Source organism: Meles meles, chromosome 8, assembly GCF_922984935.1.
Source record: "Meles meles chromosome 8, mMelMel3.1 paternal haplotype, whole genome shotgun sequence".
Classification (NCBI taxonomy): Eukaryota; Metazoa; Chordata; class Mammalia; order Carnivora; family Mustelidae; genus Meles; species Meles meles.
In genome coordinates this window covers 63889364-63908872 of record NC_060073.1, presented here as the reverse complement: position 1 = coordinate 63908872, position 19509 = coordinate 63889364, and the positions used below count along the sequence as shown (strand labels likewise).

Genomic DNA, 19509 nt, shown 5'->3' with positions numbered 1-19509 from the left:
GCAAAAGAATGAAGTTAGACCCAGACCCCATATCACATTAAAAAAATTATTTAAAATGGATTAAAGAATCAGGAGAACAAATACTGTTAAAAAGTCCATACTACCTAAAGCGATCTATAGATTTAATGCAATCCCTACCAAAATATCAACAGCATTTTTCACAGAACTAGAACAAATAACACTTAAGTTTGTATGGAACCACAAAAGACCTTGAATAGCCAAAGCAATCTTGGAAAAAAAAAAAAAAAGAACAAAACTGAAATATCTTAATCCCAAATTTCAAGATATACTACACAAAGAGACAGTAATCAAACCAGTATGGTATTGGCAAGAAAAAAAAATAGACCCATAGAGATCAGTGGAACAGAATAGACAGCCCAGAAATAAATTCATGATTATCTGGTCGATTAATCTATGACAAAGGAGACAAGAATATGCAAAGGCAGAAAGACAACCTCTTCAACAAATGGTGCTGGGAAAACTGGACAGCTACATGCAAAAGAACAAAACTAGATCACTTTCTATACAGTACACAAAAATAAACTCAAAATGGATTAAAGATCTGAATATGAGACCTGAAACCATAAAAATTCTAAAAGAGAGCACAAGCAGTATCAGCCACAGTAATATTTTTCTAGATATGTCTCCTCAGGCAAGGAAAACAAAAGCAAATAACTATAAATAAATAAATAATAACTAAAATACTATTGGGACAATATCAAAACTAAAAGCTTCTGCATAGCAAAGGAAACAACCAACAAAACTAAAGATAATCTATTGAATGGGAGAAGATATTTGCAAATGATATGCCTAGTAACAGGTTAGTATCCAAAGTGTATTAAGAACTTATACAACTCAACACCAAAAAAATTCCAAGTAAAAAGTGGGCATAGGATATGAACAGACATTTCTCCAAGGAAAACATACAGATGGCTAACAAACATAAAAAGTGTTCAACACCACTCACCATCAGCGAAACGCAAATCAAAACCACAATGCAGTATCACCTAAGACTTGTCGGAATGGCTAAATTTAAGAACACAGGAAACAATGGGTATTGGCAAGGATGTGGAGAAAAAGGAACCCTCATGCACTCTTGGGAAATGCAAACTGTACAGCCACTGTGGAAAACAGTACAGAGGTTCCTCAAAAAAAAATTAAAACAGAATTGCCATGTGATCCAGTAGTTCAACCACTAGGTATTTACCCAAAGAAAATGAAAACATTAATTTGAAAAGATATATGCACCACTATGTCTACCGCAGCATTATTTACAATAACCAAGATATGAAGCAACCCAAGTGTTCATCCATAGATGAATGGATAAATAAGATGTGGTATATATGTACAATGGAATATTAAGTCAGTCATAAAAAGAACGAAACATTGCCACTTGCAGCAACAGAGATGGATCTAGAGGGTGTAATGTTAAGTGAAATATATCAAAGAAATGTAAATATCATGATTTTACTCAAATGTAGAATTTAAGAAACAAAACAAAGAAATAAAGAGACAAAAAAAGACTCTTAAATATGGAAAACAAATTGGTGGTTGCCAGAGGGAGAAGAGTGGGTAGATGGGTGAAATAGAGGAAGGGGATTAAGAGTACACTTATCATGATAAACAACGAATAATATATAGATTTGTTCAATCACTATACATCTGAAACTGATAGAATATTTTATGCTAATTATACTGGAATTTAAAAAAAAAATAGACCAAAGACCTAAATGTAGGAGTTAAAACTATAAAGGTCTTAGAAGAAAACATATGGGGCACCTGGGTGGCTCAGTTGGTTAAGCAACTGTCTTCAGTTCAGGTCATGATCCCGGAGTCCTCCTATTGAGTCCTGTGTCCCTGCTCAGAGGAAAGCCTGCTTCTCCCTCTCCCTTTGCCCTCTTGTGTTCTCTCTCTCGCCCTCTACTGTTGAATAAATAAATAAAATCTTAAAAAAAAAAAGAAGAAAATATAGGTATAAACCTTCATGATCTTGGATTAAGCAATGGTTTCTTAGATATGATATCAAAAGCACAAGCAACCTGGGGTGCCTGGGTGGCGCAGTTGGTTAAGCATCCAACTCTTGATTTTGGCTCAGGTCATGATCTCAGGGTCATGAGATAGAGCCTAGTGCAGAGCCCACTTAAGATTCTTTCTCTCCCTCCCCCTGCACACTCTCTCCCTAAAACACCAAAACCTAACTAAAACAAAACAAAAAACCCACACAAGCAACCTAAGAATAAACAGATAAAATGGATTTCAACAAAATTTAAAAAAAAATTTTGCTTCAAAGGATGTTATTAAGAAAATGAAAAAAGGCCAGAATGGAAGAAAATTGTAAACTATGTATTCAGTAAGGATCTAGTACCCAAAATATATAAAGTACTCTTACAACTCAATGGCAAAAGGGCAAATAACCCAATTTAAAAATGGGAGAAGGATCTGAACAGACATTTCTTCCATGAAGATTACAAATGGGCAATAAACACATGAAAAATGTTCAACATTACTGGTCACTAGGGAAATATAAATCAGAACCACAATGAGATATCACTTCATATCCAGCAAAATGGCTATAATCTAAAAGAAGGACTATCACCAGTACTGGCAAGGATATTAAGAAAATTGCTGGTGGGAATTTTGAAAAAAATCTGCCACTTTGAAAAACAGTCTGGTAGCTCCTCAAAAGGTAAAACGCAAAACAAAATTTTTTTTAACTTAAAAAAAGTTAAATGTAGAATTACCATGTGACCTAGCAATTCCACTTCTAATATATATCTGAAATAACTGAAAACATATATCCACACAAAAACTTGCACACCAATGTTCACAGAAGCATTATGCATAAAAGCCAAAGAGTGGAAACAACCCAAAGTCCATTAATTGGTAAATGAATAAACCAAAGTGGTATATCTATGTAACGGATTATTATTCAGCCCAAGTCAAAGACACCAGACATAAAAAGTCACTGTATAACCCATTGCTATGAAATGTCCAGAACAGGCAAATCTACAGAGACAGAGAGTAGTTTAGTAGTTGTCAGAGGCAAGGTAGAAGGAGTAATGGGGAGGGAAGTTAATGGGCATGAGGTTTCTCTTTGGGGTGATGAAAATGTTCTGTAATTAGATAATGGTGATAGCTTCACAATTTTGTAAGTGTACTTAAAACAATTAACTTACATACTTTAAAATGGTTAATTTTATGGCATATGAATTAAATCTTTATAAAAAAAGATATTCATCTACATAGTCACAATACTACCAACAAAATCAGGATATTAACACTGATTTACTACTACCATATAATCCTCAGACCTCATTTAAGTTTTTCTAAGCATTCCAATAATACCATAAATGTAATCATACACACACACACACACACACAAGCATCCAGTCCAGAATCACACATTATATTTAGTTGTCATGTCTTTTTGGTCTCCTTCAATCTTAAACAGTTCTCTAGTATTTTATTATTTATTATAAATATGTGTTGAATATCAGAATCATTCCTAAGAATTAATTCCTATACATTTAAATAACTATAATTAATAATTCACAGATCCTTCTGGAATAGCACTGTCCAATTAGTAGCCACCAGCCTTATATAGGTACTGAGCACTGAAAATAAACCTAATTTAAATTGAGATATACACCTTATTTCAAGACATGAAACATTTCAGTAATAAATTTTTATACTGATTACATGTTGAAATAATATTTGAATATATTGGGTTAAATAAAATATATTATTACAATTAATTTCACCTATTTCTTTTCAACATGGCCTTCCTTAATGTGGTTACCGAAAAATTGTAAATTACATATATACTCACATTATATTTCTACTGAACAGTGCTATTCTATGAGTTTCTGGGTTAGCAATAGGGAATAAAGAGGTCAAAAGACTGAGGACTAGATATGTATAGCCTCCGAGATAAGGACAGTAAATAAAAACCCTTGCATAGCTCTAAAACTTTGTTAGCTAAAGGAACCATCCATTCAAATGGATACCATAAAAGAGACACGAGGAAATATAGGCATCAAAGAATATATTATCTTAATGAACTGTCTTTTGAAATGTCTCCAGGGGTCTCTACTCCCTAATCCTGTGCTAACATTACACATATGTTTGTATATGTATACATATACATGAGGTCAAAAGCTACAGTGCTCTCACTTATTTTCTCCATGGTCAACTAATTTACTTGCTTGCTTCTTTATTCCACTTAGTCAATTTCAATCCTCTGGCCTGAAATAAAAGCTCCAGAGATGTAATCCCTGTTTTCCCTTCAGTCTTATCTCAATAGCACCCTCTAGTAATGTACTGTTTCCTCAAATCTTAAGTGTCTCTGGGTGAAGAGAAATAAGCATTTAGTCAATTTTGTCATTACTGACCTGCATTTCATATTTCAGAGTCATGTGGAAGCACCAGGATCCCATTCCTACCACTGAAATGAAAACAAACAAATAAAAAAAGACGATTAGCATAAAATTCTTTGGGGCTGGCCGGAGTTATGTGAGAAGATAGTAAGACAATCCAAATTGCTGAATTTTAAGAACCAAGTTTATAAAATCTATGGCAGGACACAGCAGACTCTGAGTAAGTTCTATAATTAATGAAATTTTAGTATAGGAAAAAGAAACCAAGTACAGTATAAATTTTCATAAATTCCCTCCACTAAGTGGATTCACTGGATTAAACAGTATTTTCCATTCTTTCTGTAAAATATACTACCTGATGCTCAGGATAAGCCTTTTTTTATTTTAACAGAGACAGAAGTTTGTTGACTACACTGCAAGGGAGCGGTGGACAGGACAGCAAAGGAGAGTCTGTTTGCCTCTCAGGATAAGCTTTATAGTTTCAATATTACAGGATGATGATTATAGCTAGTTAGCTACTCTAGTACTTTTATCCAAATAGCTGAATTATATACTTACTAAGAGCCAGACAGTTATGTTTGTCCCCAAACCTGTTAATGCCACTGCATTTAGTTATCAGAAATATGATTGCAAAAAGTGAGCTCTTGTTTCTACAAAAACTATTTAAAATGCTTAAAACAGACTCAATAAAAGAGAGTTGCTAATAAACACTACTATTGAATTAACTGTGGGTAAGATACCTGTTAGATTGAAAAAAAAAATAGTAAAAATCTGAAGATTCCATATTTAGGCCTCCAAGTTCTTCCCAAATGCCTCTATTTTAAATAAACTTTCATTTTAGGGTTTTTAAAAACTTTTGTTTTTTAATGCAAGAAAAGCTAAGTAAAACTATAATTAGGATCCCAAGACCACGTCATTTATCAAATACTTGTCAAAGATTCTATAACTAGGTTTTAATAAAATAAAAATTTAAGGTAGGTATATATGTAATTTTATAATAATTCTGTTTTGAATTTTTAAAAATTAGCTAACCAAGTATCGGTCCCGATTACACCTGGCAAAAAAGGTTCTACATTAAGTTCAATTCAACAAACATTTACTGAGCACCTCCTATTTGCCAAATTCAGTTACAGTACAAAGATAAGATCCAATCATTGGCCTTAATGAAGCATATAGTCTAATGGAAGAGACAGGCACAGAAGATGCCAGTAGGTAGAGATATGATAAAGAGATATACAGAGTACCATGGGAGCACAGTAGAGGGCACTTATGAAAGAAGACAAAGAAAAAAAGCCACGGGAGTTAGCCTTAAGGATGTATAAGAGTTGGCCCAACAAACGTGGTAAACGGAGGTGTCACCAAATAATTTGTACTCTTACTTTTCAAAAAAGATTTCAATTAATTAATTAATTATGAGAGCATGCACATGCAACACCAGTGGGGGTGCAGAGGAGAGGAGGAAGAGGGAGAGAATCTCAAGCAGACTCCAAGGTGAGTGTGGAGTCTGGGATGGGCTTGATCCCATCACTAGAAGATCATGACCTAAGCCAGAACCAAGAATTGGACACTTAACCGACTGAGCCACCCATGTGTCCCTTGCTACTTCTTTTTTTTTAAGATTTACTTATTTGAGAGAGAGAGAGAGAGCACAATCAGAAGGGTCAAAGGAAGAGGGAGAGAACCTCAAGACTCCAAGCTGAGCACGGAGTCCAACACAGGGCCCGATCTCACAACCCTGAGATCATGACCTGAGCAGAAACCAAGAGTGTTCCATTACTCCTGCTTCAAAAAAAAAAAAAAAAATCACTAAATATATTAGCACATTATTTTTGCTGTTTAACATGAGATGACAGAAGTAAACAGTTACTGCACTCATTTTACTAAAGAAATGAGGAAGCAGGGGTAGGTGCATCTGCCTTCGGCTCAGGTCATGATTCCAAGGTCCTGGGATTGAGCCCCACATTGGGCTCCCTGCACTTCTCCCTTTCCCTCTGCCCCTGCTTGTGTTCTCTCTCTTGCTCATTCTCCCTCAAATAAATAAAATCTTAAAAAATAAAAAGAAAAAAAGAGGAAGCAGAATGGTTGATGTCTTTTTCCCAAAGGAGAAATTAGAAAGTGCAAAGGTGGATAAATAAATGCAAGGGAGGGGGAGTCCACAAACTTTGTGAGTTAAAGTCACATAATATACTATGAAATAAAAAAAAAATTAAAATGCAGTGGGATGACTACTCATTATGAAAAGCAGACTGGCCTCTTAATTGTGCTTTACTCAAGAACTGTTTTGGTACAAACCTTTTCAAATATTCTCTTGTATCTTTGTTATATATCATTAAAAGCCTGACTTTCAGGGCTCTCTACAATTTACTTCAACAATCTACTTAAGAATGCAAAGAATTGTAATAGAAGAGCATCATCTTTCTCTACTCACTACTACTTAAAGTAAGCCAATGATTTTTGCTAAAATTTATCAGCTTTATTGAGATAATTCACATACTATAAAATTAATTTAAGGTGCGCAATTCAACTGTTCTTAAATGTTCAGACTGTGCAACCATCATCATTATCTGATTTTAGAAGTTTCATCATCCCAAAGAGAAATCTCATACCTATTTGTAGTCACTCCATATTTCTCTTCAAAACTCTCTACTCTTCAACCCTAGACAACCACTAATGTATTTTCTGTCTCTATAGATTTGCCTGTTCTGGACTTCTCATAAAAATAGAATCATACAATATGCAATCTTTTCTGTCTGGTTTCTTTCACTCAGCATATTTTCAAGGCTCCTTCATATTATAGCATATATCAATAATTATCTTTAGAAGGTAATTAGGGGGGCACCTGAGTGGCTCAGATGGTTAGGCGTCTGCCTTGGGCTCAGCTCATGATCCCAGGGTTCTGGGATCGAGCCCCAAATCATTGTCCCTGTTTGGCAAGGAGTCTGCTTCTACCTCTCTTTCTCCTCACTGTTCCCCCTGCTCGTGCTCTCTCACTCTATCAAATAAATAAATAAAATTTAAAAACAAACAAACAAACAAACACCCGAAGGTAATTTGATTTAGATGAGGTCATGAAGGTAGGGCCCCATGATGGGATGAGTGTCCTTAGAAGAGGAGGAAAAGATAGGACCGCACTCTCAATCTTCCTGCCTGAGTCATGAGAGGCCATGTGAGGACATGAAGAAGACAGCTGCAAGCCAACATCTCACCAGGAACCAAATCAGCCAGTACCTTAATGCAGGACTTTCCAGACTCCAGAACTGTGGGAGATAAATGTCTGTTGTTCAAGCCACCCAAGCTATGGTATTCTGTTATGGCAGCTCAAGCTAGTATACACATCTAGGTTTTTTACCACATTTTGACTATTTTGAATAACATTTCTATGAACATTCACATACAAGTTTTTGTGCAGACTTGGTTTCATATCTCTTGGGCATATATACCTAGGAGTGGAATTTGTGGGTCATATGTTAACTCTGTCTTTAGCATTCTGAAGAAATGCCAAAGTGTTTTTCAAAAGCAGCTGTATCATTTTTTAAAAATTTTTAATTTATTTTTTTATAAACATATAATGTATTTTTATCCCCAGGGGTACAGGTCTGTGAATCGCCAGGTTTACACACTTCAAAGCACTCTCCATAGCACATACCCTCCCCAATGTCCATAATCCCCCTCCCCCTCTCCCAACCCCCCCTCCCCCCAGCAACCTCAGTTTGTTTTGTGAGATTAAGAGTCACTTATGGTTTGTCTCCCTCCCAATCCCGTCTTGTTTCATTTATTATTCTCCTATCCCCCAACCCCCCATGTTGCATCTCCATGTCCTCATATCAGGGAGATCATATGATAGTTGTCTTTCTCCGATTGACTTATTTCACGAAGCATGATACCCTCTAGTTCCATCCACGTCGTCGCAAATGGCAAGATATCGTTTTTTTGATGGCTGCATAGTATTCCATTGTGTATATATACCACCTCTTCTTTATCCATTCATCTGTTGATGGACATCTAGGTTCTTTCCATAATTTAGCTATTGTAGACATTGCTGCTATAAACATTTGGGTGCACATGCCCCTTTGGATCACTACGTTTGTATCTTTAGGGTAAATACCCAGTAGTGAATTGCTGGGTCATAGGGTAGTTCTATTTTCAACATTTTGAGGAACCTCCATGCTGTTTTCCAGAGTGGTTGCACCAGCTTGCATTCCCACCAACAGTGTAGGAGGGTTCCCCTTTCTCCGCATCCTCGCCAGCATCTGTCATTTCCTGACTTGTTAATTTTAGCCATTCTGACTGGTGTGAGGTGGTATCTCACCTTTTGATTTGTATTTCCCTGATGCCGAGTGATGTGGAGGACTTTTTCATGTGTCTGTTGGCCATTTGGATGTCTTCTTTGCAGAAATGTCTGTTCATGTCCTCTGCCCATTTCTTGATTGGATTCTTTGTTCTTTGGGTGTTGAGTTTGCTAAGTTCCTTATAGATTTTGGACACTAGCCCTTTATCTGATATGTCGTTTGCAAATATCTTCTCCCATTCTGTCAGTTGTCTTTTGGTTTTGTTAACTGTTTCCTTTGCTGTGCAAAAGCTTTTGATCTTGATGAAATCCCAATAGTTCATTTTTGCCCTTGTTTCCCTTGCCTTTGCCAATGTTCCTAGGAAGATGTTGTTGCGGCTGAGGTCGAAGAGGTTGCTGGCTGTGTTCTCCTCAAGGATTTTGATGGATTTCTTTCTCACCTTAAGGTCCTTCATCCATTTTGAGTCTATTTTCATGTGTGGTGTAAGGAAGTGGTCCAAATTTCATTTTTCTGCATGTGGCTGTCCAATTTTCCCAGCACCATTTATTGAAGAGGCTATCTTTTTTCGATTGGACATTCTTTCCTGCTTTGTCGAAGATTAGTTGACCATAGAGTGGTGGGTCTATTTCTGGGCTCTCTGTTCTGTTCTATTGATCTATGTGTCTGTTTTTGTGCCACTACCATGCTGTCTTGATGATGACAGCTTTGTAATAGCGCTTGAAGTCTGGAATTGTGATGCCATCAACTTTGGCTTTCTTTTTGATTATTCCTTTGGCTATTCGAGGTCTTTTCTGGTTCCATATAAATTTTAGGATTATTTGTTCCATTTCCTTGAAAAAAATGGATGGTATTTTGATAGGGATTGCATTAAATGTGTAGATTGCTTTAGGTAGGATAGACATTGTCACAATATTTATTCTTCCAATCCAGGAGCATGGAACATTTTTCCAATTCTTTGTGTCTTCCTCAATTTCTTTCATGAGTACTTTGTAGTTTTCTGCATATAGATTCTTAGCCTCTTTGGTTAGGTTTATTCCTAGGTATCTTATAGTTTTGGGTACAATTGTAAATGGGATTGACTCCTTAATTTCTCTTTCTTCTGTCTTATTGTTGGTGTACAGAAATGCAACTGATTTCTGTGCATTGATTTTATATCCTGACACTTTACTGAATTCCTGTACAAGTTCTAGCAGTTTTGGAGTGGAGTCTTATGGGTTTTCCACATATAGTATCATATCATCTGCGAAGAGTGATAGTTTGACTTCTTCTTTGCCGATTTGGATGCCTTTAATTTCTTTTTGTTGTCTGATTGCTGAGGCTAGGATGCTACTATGTTGAATAGCAGTGGTGATAATGGACATCCCTGCTGTGTTCCTGACCTTCACGGAAAAGCTTTCAGTTTTTCTCCATTGAGAATGATATTTGCGGTGGGTTTTTCATAGATGGCTTTGATCATATTGAGGTATGTGCCCTCTATCCCTACACTTTGAAGAGTTTTGATCAGGAAGGGATGCTGTACTTTGTCAAATGCTTTTTCAGCATCTATTGAGAGTATCATATGGTTCTTGTTCTTTCTTTTATTAATGTGTTGTATCATATTGATTGATTTGCAGGTGTTGAACCAACCTTGCAGCCCTGGAATAAATCCCACTTGGTCGTGGTGAATAATCCTTTTAATGTACTGTTGAATCCTATTGGCTAGTATTTTGGTGAGAATTTCTGCATCTGTGTTCCTCAAGGATATTGGTCTGTAGTTCTCTTTTTTGGTGGGATCCTCGTCTGGTTTTGGGATCAAGGTGATGCTGGCCTCATAAAATGAGTTTGGAAGTTTTCCTTCCATTTCTATTTTTTGGAACAGTTTCGGGAGAATAGGAATTAGTTCTTCTTTAAATGTTTGGTAGAATTCCCCTGGGAAGCCGTCTGGCCCTGGGCTTTTGTTTGTTTGGAGATTTTTGATGACTGTTTCAATCTCCTTACTGGTTATGGGCCTGTTCAGGTTTTCTATTTCTTCCTGGTTCAGTTGTGGTAGTTTATATGTCTCTAGGAATGCATCCATTTCTCCCAGATTGTCAAATTTGTTGGCATAGAGTTGCTCATGGTATGTTCTTATAATTGCCTGTATTTCTTTGGTGTTAGTTGTGATCTCTCCTCTTTCATTCATGATTTTACTTATTTGGGTCCTTTCTCTTTTCTTTTTGATAAGTCTGACCAGGGGTTTATCAATCTTATTCATTCTTTCAAAGAACCAGCTCCTAGTTTTGTTGATTTGTTCTATTGGTTTTTTTGTTTCTATTTCATTGATTTCTGCTCTGATCTTTATCATTTCTCTTCTCCTGCTGGGTTTAGGGTTTCTTTCTTGTTCTTTCTCCAGCTCCTTTAGGTGTAGGGTTAGGTTGTATACTTGAGACCTTTCGTGTTTCTTGAGAAAGGCTTGTACCGCTATATATTTTCCTCTCAGGACTGCCTTTGCTGAGTCCCACAGATTTTGAACTGTTGTGTTTTCATTATCATTTGTTTCCATGAATTTTTTCAATTCTTCTTTAATTTCCTGGTTGACCCATTCATTTTTTAGAAGGATGCTGTTTAGTCTCCATGTATTTGGGTTCTTTCCAAATTTCCTCTTGTGATTGAGTTCTAGCTTCAGAGCAATGTGGTCTGAAAATATGCAGGGATTGATCCCAATCTTTTGATACTGGTTGAGACCTGATTTATGACCCAGGATGTGATCTATTCTGGAGAATGTTCCATGTGCACTTGAGAAGAATGTGTATTCTGTTGCTTTGGGATGGAATGTTCTGAATAGATCTGTGATGTCCATCTGGTCCAGTGTGTCATTTAAGGCCTTTATTTCCTTGTTGATCTTTTGCTTGGATGATCTGTCCATTTCAGTGAGGGGAGTGTTAAAGTCCCCTACTATTATTGTATTATTACTGATGTGTTTCTTTGATTTTGTTATTAATTGGTTTATATAGTTGGCTGCTCCCACGTTAGGGGCATAGATATTTAAAATGGTTAGATCTTCTTGTTGGACATACCCTTTGAGTATGATATAGTGTCCTTCCTCATCTCTTATTATAGTCTTTGGCTTAAAATCTAATTGATCTGATATAAGGATTGACACCCCAGCTTTCTTCTGATGCTCATTAGCATGGTAAATTGTTTTCCAACCCCTCACTTTAAATCTGGAGGTGTCTCTGGGTATAAAATGAGTTTCTTGTAGGCAACATATAGATGGTTTTGTTTTTTTATCCATTCTGATACCCTGTGTCTTTTGATTGGGGCATTTAGCCCATTAACATTCAGGGTAACTATTGAGAGATATGAATTTAGTGCCATTGTATTGCCTATAAGGTGACTGTTACTGTATATTGTCTCTGTTCCTTTCTGATCTACTACTTTTAGGCACTCTCTTTGCTTAGAGGACCCCTTTCAATATTTCCTGCAGAGCTGGTTTGGTGTTTCAAATTCTTTCAGTTTTTGTTTGTCCTGGAAGCTTTTTATCTCTCCTTCTATTTTCAGTGATAGCCTAGCTGGATAGAGTATTCTTGGCTGCATGTTTTTCTTGTTTAGTGCTCTGAATATATCATGCCAGTTCTTTCTGGCCTGCCAGGTCTCCGTGGATAAGCCTGCTGCTAATCTAATATTTTTACCATTGCATGTTACAGACTTCTTTTCCCGGGCTGCTTTCAGGATTTTCTCTTTGTCACTAAGACTTGTAAATTTTACTATTAGGTGACGGGGTGTGGACCTATTCTTGTTGATTTTGAGGGGGGTTCTCTGCACCTCCTGGATTTTGATGCTTGTTCCCTTTGCCATATTAGGGAAATTCTTTCCAATAATTCTCTCCGATATATCTTCTGTTCCCCCCTCTCTTTCTTCTTCTTCTGGAATCCCAATTATTCTAATGTTGTTTCGTCTTATGGTGTCACTTATCTCTTGAATTCTCCCCTCGTAGTCCAGTAGCTGTTTGTCCCTCTTTTGCTCAGCGTCTTTATTCTCTGTCATTTGGTCTTCTAGATCACTAATTCATTCTTCTGCCTCATTTATCCTAGCAGTGAGAGCCTCCATTTTTGATTGCACCTCATTAATAGCTTTTTTGATTTCAACTTGGTTAGATTTTAGTTCTTTTATTTCTCCAGAAAGGGCTTTTATATCTCCAGAGAGGGTTTCTCTAATATCTTCCATCCCTTTTTCGAGCCCGGCTAGAACCTTCAGAATCGTCATTCTGAACTCTAGATCTGACATATTACCAATGTCTGTATTGATTAGGTCCCTAGCCTTTGGTACTGCCTCTTCTTTTTTTTGTGGTGAATTTTTCCTCCTTGTCATTTTGTCCAGATAAGAGTATATGAAGGAGCAAGTAAAATACTAAAAGGGTGGCAAAGACCCCAGAAAAATGCGCTTTAACCAAATCAGAAGAGACCCCAAATCATGGGGGGAAGAAAGGGGATAAAAAGAGGTTCAGAAAAAAAAGAAAAAAATTTAAAAAAAATAAAGAAAAAATATATATATTAGATAAACTAGTTTAAAAACGTTAAAAAAGAAAAGGGTAAACGTTTAAAAAAATTAGCAGAAGAAGAAAAAAGAAAGAAAAAAAATTGAAAAAAAAAATTAAATTAACCGCAAGACTAAAGAATCATGGCGAGAAAGCCATGAGTTCCGTGCTTTGCTTTCTCCTCCTCTGGAATTCCGCTGCTCTCCTAGGTATTGAACCTACTTTCCTTGGTAGATGAACTTTGTCCTGGCTGGATTTTTTGTTGGTCTTCTGGGGGAGGGGCCTGTTGTAGTGACTCTCAAGTGTCTTTGCCCGAGGTGGAATTGTACCGCCCTTACCAGGGGCCCGACTAAGTAATCCGCTCGGGTTCGCTTTCAGGAGCTTTTGTTCCCTGAACGCTTTCTGTAGAGTTCTGGAGGACGGGAATGAAAATGGCGGCCTCCTAGTCTCTGGCCCGGAGGAGCCGAGAGACGGGGCCCCACTCCTCAGTGCACCCCCAGAGAACAGCGCCCAATCACTCCCGTATCCCCGGCCTCCAGCCGTGCTCCGAGCTCACCCAGCCTACGACCAGTTCAGGGTAACCCCGAGCTGAGAGCTCAGTCCTCGGCTCTGTCTCTGTAGCCGGCTTCCCCGTTCTAATACGTGCAAGCTCTGCGATACTCCGACACCCCCGATCCTTCTGTGACCCTGCGGGATCTGGGGCTACGCTGACCCCGCATGGGCTTCACCCCGGTTTAGCCTCTGAAGCAATGTCCCTCAGTGGAACAGACTTTTAAAAGTCCTGATTTTGTGCTCCGTTGCTCCGCTGCTTGCCGGGAGCCAGCCCCTCCCCCATGGTCTATCTTCCCGTCGTTTTGGATTCACTTCTCCGCCAGTCGTACCTTTCAGAAAGTGGTTGATTTTCTGTTTCTAGAATTGCTGTTCTTCTCTTCGATCTTCCGTTGGATTTGTAGGTGTTTGCAATGTTTAGATAAGCTATCTAGTTGATCTCCTGCTACCTGATGTAGTCTCAGCCTGCTACTTCTCCACCATCTTGACTCCTCCCCACAGCTATATCATTTTACACTCCCATGAGCAATATATGAATTCCTCCACATCCTCCCAATACTTGTTATTGGCTGTCTTTCTGATTATAGCCATCCTAATGTATTGAAGTGGTATTCACTGTGGTTCTGATTAGCATTTCCCTAATGATGGCTGCATGCCCCCCTCTTTTTTCTTGTAGAATGTTCTATATTATAGATTTGCCTATATTTTAATGGTTTTTTTAAAAGCAGTTTTAGGTTCACAGCAAAATTGAGGTACAAAGATATTCCATACAAACCCTACCTCCTCACATGCACAGCCTCCCTCACTCTCAAGATACCTTACCACAATGGTACATTTGTTACAACTGACGCACCTAAATTGGTATATCATTATCACCCAAAGTCCACAGTTTACATTTTACGGTTCACTATTGGATATGGACAAATTTATAATGACTTGTATTCACCATTATACAGAATAGTTTCATTACCCTAAATTCTCTTTGCTTTGCCATTTCATCTTTCTTTTTTTTGTTTAAGATTTTATTTATTTATTTGACAGACAGAGATCATAAGTAGGCAGAGAGGCAAGCGGGGGGGGGGGCGGGGGAGGAGCAGGCTCCCTGCTGAGCAGAGAGCCCAATGTGGGGCTCGATCCCAAGACCCTGGGATCATGACCTGAGCAGAAGGCAGAGGCTTTAACCCATTGAGCCACCCAGGTGCCCCTCCATCTCTCTATCTGAACCCTGGCAACCACTGATCTTTTTACTGTCTCCATAATTCTGCCTTTTGCAGAATATTATATACTTGAAATCATACAGTATGTAGCTTTTTCAGTTAGCAATAAGTACTCTTTCTCTTAGTAGTAGGCATTTAAGGTTCCTTCTTCTCTTTTCATTGCTTGATATTTCACTTCTTTATGGCACTGAATAAATATTTCATTATCTAAAGGTCTAACAGTTTACCTATTCACTTACCTACTAAGGGACATCTAACTTGCTTCCAAGCACAGCCTTGTAAATAAGGCTGCTATAAACACCTGAGTGCAGGTATTTGTGTGAAGATAAGCTTTCAACCCTTTAGGTAAATACCAAGAAGTGTGACTGCTGAATCATATAGTGAGAGCATAGTTAATTTTTTTTTTTTAAGATTTTTTACTTATTTGACAGAGAGAGAGCACAAATAGGCAGAGAGACAGGCAGAGAGAGAGAGAGGGAAGCAGACTCCCTGCTGAGCAGAGAGCCCGATGTGGGGCTTGATCCCAGGACCCTGAGATCATGACCCAAGCCGAAGGCAGAGGTTTAACCCACTGAGTCACCCAGGTGCCCCGAGAGCATAGTTAATTTTGTAAAAAACTGTCAAGCTGTCTTCCAAAGTGGCTATACCATTTTGCATTCCCACCACTAATGCTGCTACACAACCCCATTTCCTTTTGAACAAATATTTACTGAGCCCTCAACAACATTCCAAGCATTTCCTCTGGGATAAATGAGTGAACAAGAAAGATAAGGTTCCTGTCCTCAGAACCTTAAGCCATTAAAAATATGAAAGTGGCCTTTTCAGAACTTGGGAGTCTATATACAGGGGCTATAACCCCATCTGGGTAGTCAGAAGAGGGCTACCATGGGAAGTAACAAATAAGATAGGGCTTGAAGAGTAAATTGGAGTTAAGCAAGTAAAAGAATTTTTTTTTTAAACAAATGAGATCATTCTATGTAGAAGCATCCTGCAGATGTAAAGGCAAGGTAGTGCATTAAAAAAACTGAGAGACCTTGGCTAACACAATGAACAATGCTGAAATAGGGATGCAGTCAGTGAGTAGACTGGTATGATTTGTAGGCAGTAGACTGAGAAGAGGTTTTATTTTTATTTTTTTTTAAGATTTTATTTATTTATTTAACAGAGATCACAAGTAGGCAGAGAGGCAGGCAGGGAGGCGGGGAAGCAGGCTCCCTGCAGAGCAGAAAGCCCGATGCGGGGCTCGATCCCAGGACCCCGGGATCATGACCTGAGCCGAAGGCAGAGGCTTTAACCCATGAGCCACCCAGGTGCCCCGATTGAGAAGACCTTTTAAAATCACATTTAAATCTGATTCAGAGGGTGACTGGGTGGCTCAGTGGGTTAAAGCCTCTGCCTTCAGCTCGGGTCATGATCTCGGGGTCCTGGGATCGAGCCCTCCATCGGGCTCTCTGCTCAGCAGGGAGCCTACTTTCCCCCCCCTCTCTCTCTCTGCCTGCTTCTCTGCCTACTTGTGATTTCTCTGTCTGTCAAATAAATAAATAAAGTCTTTAAAAAAAAATCTGATTCAGATTTGGACTTTATCCTAAATACTAAGTTGTTAAAAGCCTACACATATACCCAAATGTATGTATACACACATATACACATGCATACATACAGGGACTAATTAGTTTTGCATTTTTTAAAATATTGCTGTAATTACAATACAGGAAAATGTCTAAAGGAGTGGTCTCTCGACTTTGATAAAAACAAAAAATTTTTTAGCAATCCCATATATGATATTTATTTGTAAACTGTATATACATATTTTTTAAAATACATAAAATAGAAATTAAGATGAGGTAAAAAAGAGGTAACATATTCAAAGAGAAGTTACAAAGTTTTCTTGGTGTACTTCAACAGATCATTTTCTTTACTACTTGGGCTATGAGCATTCTACTTGGCAACCACTAGCTTAAATGATAAAGACTAAACTTGCAAGGCATACATGGAGCTTCATAATCTGGCTCCACTCATTTCTTTTACTGCAACTTGTAGTTCAGTCACACCTGACTGGTTTCTTACCGCACACTATCAACTTCTAGTCTTCTCTGCCTTTGCTGGTCTTGTGATTACCCTGTCCTTTCAGCCTGGAATACTTACACCCTGCCTTCAATCCTATAATCTATGTCTCTGCTTATTGAAATGTTATACAACTTTGGGGCACCTGGCTGGCTCAGTTGGAAGAGCACAAGACTACTGATCTTGGGGTAGTGAATTTGAGCCCCACGATGAGTGTAGAGATTACTAAACAAAACAAAACAAAACAAACCTTACCTTTAAAAAATGAAATCTCACACAATTTCTAGACCCAATTTTTGGGTCTAGAAATTTTTGTTCATTCCTGTTAGCTTCTTCTTTTGAAACAATTTCAAACTTCAGAAATGTTTAAAGAATAATAAACTGCTGTGTATGTTCTACTCAAAATCACCTTGTTTTTTAAAAAGATTTTATTTATTTATTTATTTGACAGAGAAAGAGTACAAGCAGGGGGAGTAGCAGGCAGAGGGAGAGAGAGAAGCTGAGCAGGGAGCCCAATGTGGGGCTCGATCCCACGACTGAGATCATCACCCAAGCCAAGGGGAGACATTTAACTGACAGAGCCATCCAGGTGCCCCAGAATCACCATTTCTAACATTTTGATATCTATATCCACATATATGTGTGTGTATATAGAAATGTGTGTATATATATAAATATTTTTATGAACCATGAGTACATTGGATACCCTTAATACTTCAGTCAGGGTATATCCCTTATCTATTTTAAAGGTCACCTCCTAAGCCAAATCTTCCTCTGCTTCCTCCTCATTAAGATAACCATTCTAGGCATGTAAGAAATAGTGTTTGGCTAGGCCAGTAGTTACTAGACTTGGAGAACTCTATTTTACCTAGAGGCCCCTGTTCTAGAAACTCCTGATTCAGTGCATACTCTGATATCCATATTTTAAAGGCTTGCCAATGATTTTCCTGAGCATCAGAAGCCAAAGATCACTACTAAATTCTAAAATTCATAAAGGCATGGTCCAGGTCTCTACAGTTCACTAAAGAATCTCCAGAACCGGGGCGCCTGGGTGGCTCAGTCATCAAGGGTCCTGGGATCAAGCCCCACAACAGGCTCCCTGCTCAGCAGGAAGCCTGCTTCTTCCTCTCCCACTCACCTGCTTGTGTTCCCTCTCTCACCGTCTCTCTCTCTGTCAAATAAATAAAAATCTTTAAAAATTAAAAAAAAAAAAACAACAAAGAATCTCCAGAACCTAGCACAGTGCTGAAAATATAAAGAACACTTATTAAGTACTTGCTAATTGGTTGGGTTTTTTCCTTCCTCCTCAATGATCCAGCACTTCCCATCAGCGTATGTATATTGGTAGTAGAGGGTGGTAAGGAATGTCCCTGAATTAAGAAAATAATATGAGAAATGAGTCCAAAGAGGGAAAAAAATGTTATTTGGGTACAATGTGGGCAATAAGAACAGAAAGGCTTACCTCACAAGGTGATATTTGAGATAGAACTTAAAAGAGATCTGCAGACAGATAAGATGAGGGAGAACATGCAAGTGGAGAACATACGTATAGTTTGAGTAGAGGTATGGAGACGTGGACAATATTTAGGAATAAGCATTTCATTCAATAGGACTGGAGTGAGTATCAGAGAGGAAGAGAAAATAAGGCAGAAAAGTGAGGTGGTAGCATAAATAGTGTTTTTTAGTTTGCACCTGTAATACCAGTGCCAGGTATAGTACTATATATACCCTACCTCCAAACATTTCAAAAGATCTACAAGGTAGTCCCACATTATTATTCCTGTCATTGTACAGAGGAAAGAAAGTGATGTTTGGAAACATGAAATAGCTAGTAAGTGGCAGAGCTCAGAATAGAAACAAAGTCTATCTGCCCTAAAGCTTTTCCTTGTGTCACACCTACTCCTGGAAGCAATTAAGAGAAATATCAGAATTTTGATAAAGTTGTAGGGCAGCATGTGTCCAAGGGAACAGAACTTTTACTCAGGAAAAAATGCACGGTGTCCCATGCCACCTGTGAAGTTAGTAAGGAGAAATCTAGGTAAGAGAAAATACAGGTTCTCAATTAGAACGATGACAACAAAAATGGAAAGAAAGAGGCTGTTCTAGAGATCACAAAGATAGAACCTGAAGACTTGGCTAATGAAGGGATGTGGGAATTCTGAGGAGGAGGAAGGGGACTAGTCAAGAATGAAACTGTGGTTTTGTGACCAGAATCTAAGGAAATTTGTGGCAAAGGAAACAAGGGCAGGAGGTGGTTTGCAAAGGGAAGGAGAAAAATAAACTAGGATGCCCAAAAGCATGCCTCTAATGTGAGCCAGATGGGAAACTCAGCTACATATCGACATTTCACAAGAAATCAAAACAGAGTTCAGGAAGCATTTTGATCACCTTGCCTCTAATCACTGCTTAACCCAGGTGCTCTCCAGATACATTAAAATATTGGAAAGAAAATGACAGGTGCCTGGCTGGCTCTGTTGGTAGAGCATGGTACTCCTGACCTCGGAGTTGTGAATTCAAGC

At 38.2% G+C, this 19509-nt stretch overlaps 1 protein-coding gene across 3 annotated transcripts in view; it reads right to left on the bottom strand.

Moving 5' to 3' along the window:
- ACER3 (alkaline ceramidase 3) overlaps positions 1 to 19509 on the bottom strand; it is a 163814-nt gene that overhangs the window by 55493 nt on the left and 88812 nt on the right. For all 3 annotated transcript variants that reach the window (XM_046017382.1, XM_046017383.1, XM_046017384.1), the window contains exon 3: positions 4392 to 4444. In XM_046017382.1, the coding sequence (XP_045873338.1) occupies positions 4392 to 4444 (53 nt within the window). The remainder of the gene's footprint in view (positions 1 to 4391; positions 4445 to 19509) is intronic.